General features: G+C 37.2%; 1 protein-coding gene across 3 annotated transcripts in view; it reads left to right on the forward strand.

Moving 5' to 3' along the window:
- The window catches only part of dlgap2a (discs, large (Drosophila) homolog-associated protein 2a), a 50963-nt gene extending 41204 nt beyond the window's left edge, over positions 1–9759 (forward strand). For all 3 annotated transcript variants that reach the window (XM_010788996.1, XM_010789061.1, XM_010789138.1), the window contains one exon: positions 2504–9759. In XM_010788996.1, the coding sequence (XP_010787298.1) occupies positions 2504–2722 (219 nt within the window). In that variant the 3' untranslated portion in view covers positions 2723–9759. The remainder of the gene's footprint in view (positions 1–2503) is intronic.
- The last annotated feature ends 1517 nt before the right edge of the window (positions 9760–11276 follow it).

The raw sequence follows: 11276 nt of genomic DNA on the forward strand, positions 1-11276 counted from the left end.
GTGTGCCTTGGCTAGTCTCAGAAGTGCTCACTATCACAGATTTTTTCAGATTTGTGAACAATATTTGAGAGAAATGGTTATTTTGTGTATATAGAAAATGTTTTAGATCTTTGAGTTCATCTCAAGTGTTGCATTTATATGTTTGTTCAGTGTAGAATAATGCACTACGTTGTTGTTTCACTGCAGGTTGAGGCTTTTGGGCAATCTTACTTGTGTTGCTATTAATCACAGGTTAAGCCTTGAGGTAGGCAAAGCATTAAACATGTTTAGAATGTCCTTTTGCAAAATAAAAAACATTTGGATTATCAAACCATCCAGTTAAACCACCTACACTAAACAGCTGAAATGAAAGCAGATTGGTGAGAGCGGTTCTTGTAGATGAGGAAGCTGCATTTACAAGAAGCCCATTTAGATGTTAATGTGGCTTTAGAGATAGACTTGCTCCTCCAGGGCACTCGGATAATTATCTCCATGCTACAGTTGTAGTTGTGCGGGAGTCATTGCAAGCTCCATGAAGCTGAGCCCAAACAGAGACACAGATGCTCTGTATCGGGCTTCTCTCCTTCACAGTCTTACACCATGCAGTTAGAAAAGCTTGCATTACATTCAAAGGTTTTTGGTTTATTAGTGTGTTCAAATTGGAAGGGTAATGTTCTGGCTGCATAACAATTTAACGTTTCTGTAGTTTCTTTTGTCTGAGAACACAGTTTCATGAGCTGCATCCGGAGCTCTTAAATGGCATCCATGTTTCCCTCACTTGCGTCTTGTCTTTGAGACCCTCGCACCAGGGGTTCATGGAGAGACAAATGCGCATAGAGAAGAAAAGAGAACATGTGTTTTAAGAGCAATAGGATGTCTTTGCAGTCACATAAATGTCTCACATGGTCTCTAATGGCTTTCATCGTGGCCTTGGTCTGTCCCAAACATACACATGTACCCAAGATAATTAAAGTATATACAAGCTTATAGCAGTATGTACTCAAAGACGTGCACTCCATCGTGAACAAAACTCCCAATAGCATTTCATTTATCTGCAGTATTTCCTTAAGCCTCTCTGCCAGTGTTTCCTTGCTTCTATCCTTGTGTTCTTGTGCAGAGATATTATTTTTCCCTGATGAGAAAATGTAAAAAGGACCAAACTATATAAAACAGTCCTCACGAATGAACAAAACATTGTTGTCAATTGTATGATGTGTTGTGGAGGAAGTGTTTAATGCAGAGAAATCACTTCACAGTTATCTATGATGACTGATAAGATTGAGAAGTGCTTTTAAATAAAACTTTTCAACATATTTTGAATTTGTATTGTTGAGCTGCAGATCACTGATTGAGTCTTTGGTTTGCATTTCCACCCTGTGAAATATTTGATTTAAACATTTTAGCAAAGTGTATTGGACATGAAATGGTCAAACTTAAAAGATGGTTTGATGAAAATAAGTTAACCCTAAATTTGAATAAAACGAAGTTTATGGTTTTTGCTAATAGAAAAAAAAGATGAAAACATTTCACTGTCCATTGACGGAGAAAGGGTTTCTGAATTTCGATTCTTAGGTGTGACACTGGATGCCACAGAGAGCCTGACATGGAAATCACAAATAGCACATAAAACGAAAGTGTCTAGGAATATTTCTGTTCTAAACAAGGCAACGTATTTGCTAGATTACAAGGCATTGAGAATGTTGTACTGTTCACTCATTTTTCAGTAAGAATAATACAAAAAGCTGATTCAAGAGAACACACCAACAAACTGTTTTTGAAGTCAGGACTCTTGAAACTCAAAGAGATAGCTGAGCTGCAGACATCATCAGTAATGCACAGGGCAAACAGCAGAATGTTTACAACAGTTGTTTGTTTTTGGATCAGACAAGGAAGACCACAGAAGGAAATGAAACTTTAAGCATCCTTATGCAAGGACTACTCTTAAGCAAATGTGTATTTCGGTGGTTGGTGTAAAATTGTGGATTTGTCAACAAAAGGATCTAAAGAATTGTATATGTATTTTTCAGTTAAAGAAATTGTATACATTAAGAAAGGTGGGACTATACAGTATGAAGCAGAATGTGAATAAGTCTATGTACTCTGGTCCTGCATTGCTAAACATTTTTGATGTCTTTGATGTGATGTCTGTTCTTTATTTGCAGGTCCCATTGTTATTGTTGTTGTTATTGTTGTTATTGTTCATTATTATTAAGCGCCGCTCTCCACCTTCGTCTCCAGTATGACTCAGATGAGGGTGTACGGTTATGTTTGGCTGTGAACATTTCTTTTTTATTATGAAGGACAGACCATCTATTTTTATTTATTTGTTTAGAAAGGGGCAGGTCATTTAAGATGTTATTCTTCTCCCTGCTCCTTTTCGCTCAATGGTGTTTGTAGAGACATGTTTTGTTGGCAATTATTGTACATTTGGTTATGCGTACCATGAGCAGGACAAATACAAATGAAATAATAATAAGCCTTAAAGTTCTTTGCCTTGTTTAATCGTGTCATTCTGTGCCCTAAGGAGCGGAAATGGCCGCCACCTCTTCTAAAGCGACAACCATCAAAGGGCCGAGGTGGCATCTTGCGGGAACGCTCTCTGGACCTTCAGGACCGCCAGCGACAGGAAGCGCGCAGACGCCTCATGGCCGTCAAACGAGCAGCTTCTTTCAGACAGAACTCAGCCACAGAGAGGGCAGACAGCATCGAGATCTACATCCCAGAGGCCCAGACACGGCTTTGAGGTCCACAGATTCACCTTTAGCCCCCGTTGTCCACTTCCACCCAAACACCAGCTCGTGGAGTCACATCCAGCCTGCTGTCACCCTCTGTCACTGCTCGTCCACTCTCTCATCACCCGTCACCATTCTCTTGGTTGTCACTACTGAAGCTACACTAGGCAAGAGTTCAGTTGTAAATGTATCATTTTGTGTCAGCTTAAGTCACAATGTGGCACTGCCGTAGGAAAAGAACGCCCCATCTCGCTTGAAAAAGTATTAATACAACATTTAAAACAAATCTCAATACTAGGAGAACTGGACAAACCACTATAAAGACATGTTGCCCCTTGAACCTTTAGTATTTTTTCAGTAAAAACTGATCCCATATCAGATTGGTCAACATGAGCCAAGTTGCCTAGTGTAGCTTTAAACCTACACGGTGCTACACCATTAGAATGAGCTACTATACCCCCAAAATATACATTTCACCTGGTGTTTATTTTCCACCTCATATATTCAAGTTGTTGGTTAATTTTGTCATTGCCAATATTGTTAAAACCCCAGTCCTCTCCATAGTTGCCATTGCCCCACTGTGAGAAAGGGGTAAGGCTACATCTTCCACATTCAAAGTGAGACACAAAGTGCAACTTTTCTAAAGTTTCTCACCAGCAACAGTGGTCTGGAGAGTGATGTTTCCAGCAGTGATGAATCTTAGCAAGGCAAAAAAGCCTTAGAAAATGTAGATTATTGCCAAACTCCTGAAAAGAGAGCAAGTGTATAAGTGTATTTATTATGAGGTTCAAACTCCACACAGCCTCTGCTTTGGAGTTGGCTAAAACCTGGCAGCTTGTTGGAGACATTTCTAGCTGGTTTGTGGTTAAAAAGTCAAAATAGAAAAGTGTTCAAATATTCAACAGCCTCTCGGAGGTGCTGCACAACAATAACATCCATCGTTAAGCAGGCAGGCTGCAGCTGCTGACCACTGTTGCTGAATGAGATTTCAAAATAGGGCAAAAATGAAATCCTAGACCATCATTTTAGAGTTTCCATTCATAAAAACATTCCCTCTTAGGACTTTACACGTTAAAAGCTGCTGGATGCATTTCCATTGCAGAACAAATATGAATTATTAACAAAAGAAAGTTTATGCGCAGCTTGGAGAAGGTGACTGTATCAAACAATGCATTTTGCACCTTATAATATTCATGTTTGTATTTCCAAGGGAAATGTAGTTTATGAAGCTCATGTGATATTGTTGCAGTTGAATTGCAAGGACAGATATGGAAACTTTACTACAGAATTTCATACTACTCTATAGATCATATACACTGCACCTTGTGTTTCTTTTCTTTCCGATGCCGTTCAGGCCTCTCTTAATTACAATATTGTGATTCTAACACTTTGAACTATACTTACAGTATCTATCATATGAACAACATCACAATCTACAGTATACATTTACTACTTATAGTTGGAAACGTTGTGGGTTGATTTGACAGTGCGTTTGTCTTCAGAAACCACATCTCATATCTCACTGCATCTAACCTTTGTTCCAAGTGGGGCTTTTCAAAAGACACTTTTCTGATCTGCTCATGTAGTTTAGGAAAGACAGGTGCAAATGACACTTTAATAATATTCAGTTACTATAGTAAATGGTGCTGCTTTTTACTCTAAAACGGTTGTCCTTTACCCAGTCCTATGTGCACGCACACACACACACTCAAGGACTTTTTAAAACAGAGATTTATTAATATGGTGCCCGTCGTCTCTGATGACTTTTGGTGGATTGTGACTTTAGAAAAAGATCATCTTTGCAATGCTCTTGCCCTCAGTGATGTGAAGGAGGAGAAGGTTTTATGGGTTCACTTCCTTTCTAAACATGCAAAGAGGTTGGTGTTATTTATTTAAGAGACTACAAGCTTTGACATTCCACCTTAAAAAATAAAATATGCCCACCCTGAGCCAAGGGCATTCTGCTAAAGCTGGCTGAACAGACTGCATTGTACCTGTCCATATTTTATACCACAGCAACAATGTCCAACAATTTGCAGCATGCACATTCATCCTCATTTGCAGAGCTAACCCCAGCTAATGAAAACAAATGTCGATACAGGGCCACTAGAACTATGCTGCAGTGTTTAATGTTTCCCATTTGATTGTAATTAGAATAGCACTGAGTCGTGGAGGGCAGTCTGTCCGCTGTAGATGCTTGTGTGAGTGTCAGGATTATGATGGGGTTTATTTTTACTTTGAGTTTCAGTACTTCTTGCTTTGTGACGTGTGCACACCCTAAAACTGAAACCCGAACCTTACCAGACGGCCTTAACCTCATGAATGTAGAGCCCAACAAAAATGCAAAAAAAATCACTTCCTTTGAGACTGCTGAAAATCCAATTCAATTTGAACGGGAGAGAGTTTACTCCAAAATCTTATAATAAATACATTTAAGTTTCTCTAATTCATTTCGGCTTCAAGCTTAAACATGCCGTGTCACCAATCTTCAGCTCGTCTCCCTGATTCTCACAGGAAGTACAGATGTTTTCGCCATTACGAAGGCAAAGGCGTTCATACATAAACAAAAACAGATTTTTTGTTTTACAGCATGTCAATAAAATAGAATCTGATCGATTCATACAAGTTCCAATAAAAATAAAATTCAAGAAATTGATTAAAAGAAATGCAAACGAGAATTCATGATATAGTTACACATTTATGTAGACTGTAAAATGAATGCTTATTTTCTGTGGAGTTTATATTTATATGCACCGTTAAATATATTTAGACTGGATCTCTTGTTCCAGCTGTAAATCACCTTCACTAAACCAAATTCTCACCGAGTGAACTAGTTACTAGCTTACTGTGTATATACTGAGCCCCGATATAGACTAAATAACTATTTATTGAATATAATTATAGCTTAAAAATCAAATATATTATATAATTACAGATTCTTATAACAGGTTATTCTCAATGGATTTTACTTAACTTAAAAACAAATATATTTTTCCATGAAGGGGCTTTGCCTCAAACAAAACTCCATTATATTGTATTTCAGAGAAGAACATAGAGGCTGATTCCATTTAACAACCCTCTGTAGTCAGGAAGCTAAATTATTTAAGTCATTTCATTTTAATAAGCCTTGTTCTAATCATATTCAGTCTGAAGAACAGACATCTTCTACAAAGTGTAGTGCTAAATGTTTTTTATTCAGTCTTTTTAAAATGTATAGAAATAAGGGCATAACAATGGTGGTATCTTCTTTTCCTCAATTATTCCCTAGCAGATCTTTAACAGGAAGTAACACATTCTGTATGTTTCTAATATATATATATAATTGACAGACTTACCTTCTTTTTGCTTGCTTGGTTGACTGTTCACACTTTTAGGGGAACAATCTTCTCACAGTACCTTGAACAAAAAAAAAAGGTGTATTACTTTAAAGTGGACACTTAATGTGAAAACCTGAAAGGAGTGACTAACATATTTTTGTATAGAAGTAAATCTAATCCGGCAGCACATGGTTGATTTAAGGCATATTTGAGTAAACACTATATACAGTAGTGCAACAAGTGTATTCCCTGTGGTGAATGTCACCAGAAGTAGAGTTAACAGATTATTCCCAGTTTAATTCATGTTTTGTAGGACAATAAAAACCTCACGCAATCTTCCACTTCCCTTGTAGGTCTATTAATATCATGAAGGAGAATTTAGTTTAAAATATTAAACACCTCGTTTATTTCACTGGTCCCGCCCCCATAGGGACAGACAGTAGCTTCTCTGATATTTGCTGACGGGCTACTTCAACACTCTGACTGCTCTTCCACCTAACCGAACGTCAAGCAAATCAAGTCTACTTCCCACAGACTGCAAACTGTGATCCCAGTTTTTTGTAGTTTCTTATGTTGCCAGGTAGTTTGAATTGATTTCACTTTTAAACCAGTAGGCATGAGTCAAATCTGTGAAGTGTTTGTCATACGGTATGATGTTGGTTTAGCACATACAAAGGGGAACAGTAGAGTGACAATGATTGACAGGTTGCAGACTCACTGTTGGTGGCTTGTGTCAAAAATGATGTCACTTTGGTTTTTGCACCAATCATCTATCAGTAACAGACACAAAGATGTCCTCTAACGTCACAGGGACACCAGCTGCTGCGAGGGATGAACACAACTAGAGTATGTGTGACGTGAAAAACACATTTTGCGGTATCAAGCAGGGTATTCTATGATCATAGTTGTATATTTTGGGATTACTCGTCGTGAGCATTGCATCTCTGATGAAGCGCTTAATATATTTTGCTTTTTCAGGTCTGTGTCATATTTGTACCCACCGTGCTATGAGGGGCTTAGGAGTTTGGCAATTATGTACATGACAAATCCTCAGGTGCCTTACAGTTTGATCCTCATAGGCCTCTGTGAGGGAGTGTTTTGGGGTTGAGGGAAAACACCTCTCAGAGTGCAGGTTTGTTCGTGACACCATTACAAAGGGCTGGAAACTGTGCTGGGTCGGGCTGCAGGAAAACTGATTTACATTGATATTTGACTAATCCAAACATCCTACTGTAATACATACAGCACAATACAGTGTAGAGGAAAATCAAAGGAGGATTTGCTAACTTTTCAGTCACACAGATGTTCTGCTTCATTAAAAACATGTGAATTGTAGAAAATGTTGATTTTAACATCTCAGAGTGCACGTCAAATCTAGCTTAGCAATTTAACTCCTTGAAATGTCCTCATTTTCCACCTAGCTGTGATATTGTAATCTCTCGATGTTTGGCCTTTTTTTGGCATCTACAGAAACTAAGGACTGACAAACTTGACCAGCCAAAAAGTGCAATAGTGTTTTCATACGAAGACAGGCGGGCTCACCTACAGCTATTTACCTCACGGTTATTAAGTGTGTTAGCGAACATGGTATAGTAGGAGTAGTTGTAATCTCCACAGGAACACTTTGTCATGCCTGTGTACTATGCAGCGGTACTTCTGTGGGGCAGCAGAGCTCATGCAGATCACCTTTTATTTACAGAGCACTGAAAGCACGCTGTCCATCATGCTTTACACTACAGGAGCAAAAACTCTCATTGCCATCCAGGGCTCAATCTTACCATGGTCACCTATTTACTTGTATGCTTATTCAAAGAGAATGAAGCATCTAGTTTAAAGAAAGAGTCAGCTAACTCTCAGTAATACTCCCGGTAGTTTCACTGCAAGGTCATTCGTCCTTGTTTACATCTGTTTATGCTTTGTATACAGCACGGTACGCAGCATCATATTTAACATCTTAATAGTTGTCCTGATGATAAACCTCAGAGAAGTCTGTATAGGTGCTGAATCAACTAACTTCTCTCCTTGTGATTTGCTTTCTTTTTGTTTATTCTGACAATCAGCACACACATCAAAATACACACACACACACACACACACACACACACACACACACACACACACACACACACACACACACACACACACACACGCACACACATATTATATCCTCAAGATAGACCCCTTTTCCTTGTTTGCTTCTTGATACAGACTCCATTCAATTTTCACTGGAAGCTTTTCTCCTTGTTTCTGATACAGTTGCACTGCAAAGATGTCTTTTTTAAATGCTTGCTCTCTCTTCTCATAAATCATGTAACTTGTGATGATCTTAGATCAGCGTTTTGTCTGTTGTCTCAATCCAAACAGCAGTCAAGAGTAATTATGGAACATTATTTGAAGTCACGCTTGCGTTAATACTGGGCTGTATGAGAGTGTTTCTACTCCTCAAGCAATAAGCCTAATTTACATATTTAGTTTGGCTTTTCATCCAATCTTTAGACTCTTTGTAAAGCTAAACCTGAGGGCTGTTAGGTACTGCTGGTGGTTATCGCTGCTAAAAGAAACTGTTTGACATTTTGGGAAATATGCTTATTTGTTGTCTTGGCGAGAATCAGAGAAGTCGATCGATCCCCATGTTTTTACGTTAAAAATGAAGTTACAAGCAGCAGCTGATTAGCAAAGCTTGGCATAAAGACTGGAAACGGGGCGATGGCTGCGTCCAGAAGTAACAAAATAGCACCTCTAAAGCTCACTTATTTTCTCATTTGATCATGTTTGTTTATTTCGTACTAAGGAGTAATATATTTATTCTGTGGTTTTGCAAGGGTTTTCCCACATAATGAAATAAATGTAAAAAAAACGAACTTCTTGTTGTTACACACAGACTTTTGTATGGGACTATCAAACACGATTTAACATGTTAATTAGGGAGTTTAAGGGATGCTGGTAGGCACATTTTGTTACCGAACTGTTTCCCCTATTTTCAGTCTTTTCGGTAAGCTAAGCTAAACTAAGCTAAAAAGAGGCTAAACTAAGCCAAACCAAGCTAAGGTAGGCTAAGCTAAGCTAAGCTAACCATCCCTGGATGTAACTTTTCAAGTAAGCAAGTAAGAAATATGCACAAGACTAAAAGTAATAAATAGTTGAATAAAAAGTGATAGATATACACATATGGTTATGGAATAAAGAACAACAATATAAATTAGGTGAGGTTAACAGCTAAAGTCAGTAAAACGTTCGAACAAGAGATTTATTTTTAGAGAAACCTACTTCCCAAAATGTCAAATTATTCCTTTGAAAGACGAATATTTTCTTATGACAATTAACTTAGAATTTTTTAATGGCGTTGTAATATTTTCTCATACATGATTTCTGTAAGTGATTAAGGTTGATTTTACTATTCATTTGTATTTTTCTTTTTTACTTGCAACCTCAGTCCGCATATACTGAGTTACCAACATCTGCTTATTTTTAGGAACTGTGTTCTACTGTATGAATGGGAGGAGAAATTAGTCGATATCTGTGCCGTTCTTTATGTTTCAAAGGTTTATGAGGAGAGAGAGAAGTCACAACTTAGTTTGCCTTTGGTGGAGAAATGTATTGTGTCGTGGCTGTGGGTAGAAATAACAAGAAGGCCTATTATGGGTTTTGCAATGTGACATGAGAACATTTAAAAAAAAGTTTGTGGTAAGCTTAAACCTATTTTGAATTGTTAGATATATCAATAATGAGGATAAATATAATGCCAAATATTCAGTATTTGTACAGAAATATACATATATAAATATATAATATATGCCTAATTTACATGGAACTATTTTCCGCTCTTGACCATGTTTTTGTTGTTTACCGTTCCTTTGTCAACATTATTTTATAAAGATCTACAGATAGCATGCAGGATAGTGAAAATGAATGTATTATTTAGTGTTTCATTGCTGTTCAGTATTACAGCACTCTACAGATCAGTTTGTGTTTGTAACATTGATTCAAGCTGAATATTTCATTTCTAGATTTGTTTACCTATAATTGTAAACTTTTTTTTTTTTTTTTCTAAATGCAAGGTTTCAAAATGGTTTCAACTATTTATATCATTTTATCATTTTCCTGCTTTATCAATGTGGCTCGGTATATTTTGCCTCTTCTAAGTACTGCTATCAACCATCTGTTGTAAATAATTATGCAATTAAACTTTTTGAAGAAAACGGCATGGTTGTGATTGAGCGCATTTTTTTCCTGTAAGTACCAGGGGTGTGGAGCGGCTTGCAGCTGTCTTCAAGCCATGTGGGATTTTAACTCAAAGCAAAGTGATTTATGGCGAATAAACAAAACCCCAATAAAGTGTCATTTATCCTAATTCTCTATATAACAATAAACAGAAAAGCACTTGATGATGTGCAATGTGCAATCAAAATCAAAAGTGTCTCGTAACAATATTGGCCCCCCAGTTACAACTCTGATTAATGAAGTGACTAATTGATCAATGAAAGAGCCGTAATGAAGTAGAAACATGAACTGCTGCAAATGAAGGATCTCTGATACAGCAGACATTCAGAGGCACATTTTAGTCAGCCAAAGTAGACATTTTCAAATTAGGAACAAATATTTGATATGTGAAGTTAAATAAGTAGTAGGCCTACAATCAAATACATAACCCAGTCTCATGGCATTTTGTGTTATAGTCACGAAATTAATTTAATCTATTGATTAGTGTTCACCAACACGATTTTTGCATTTGTGTTGTTTCACACAGAACGAAAAAGCAATGTATTTCTATTGGTAGTATATTTCGTGCCTTTCGTACCACGTCTTTTTGTCCGGTCGGGTCTTGGAAGACCGGAAGCTGTGTGGTTCATAAAAAAAATGTCTTACCCTAAGCCTAACCCTACCCTTTTTATTTTAAATTGTTTAATGTCGGAGTTTTTTTGCCGTCCGCAAGGAAAAGAAATGGGGCTCAGAGCCTCAGAATACTGAAATCTGTATTTAAAAAAAAAAAAATGTCCTTCTAATTTGTTATTATTTGGTGCAGGCACGAAACATACTTCCAATATAAATACATTGCTTCTAAAATCCAGAATACTGAAAGCTGTATTTTTTTAAATCTCTTTTTCCTTCAAATTTGTTATTATTTGCATTGCTTTTAAAATCGTTCTGTGTGACATGAAAACAATGCGAAAATCGTGTTGGTGAACACGAATCAATAGATTAATTTCGTGAATAACACGAAATGCCGTGAGACTGTGTTGAAATACAG

Source organism: Notothenia coriiceps, unplaced genomic scaffold (assembly GCF_000735185.1).
Source record: "Notothenia coriiceps isolate Sejong01 unplaced genomic scaffold, NC01 NC01_scaffold00000286, whole genome shotgun sequence".
In the NCBI taxonomy this organism is placed as follows: Eukaryota; Metazoa; Chordata; class Actinopteri; order Perciformes; family Nototheniidae; genus Notothenia; species Notothenia coriiceps.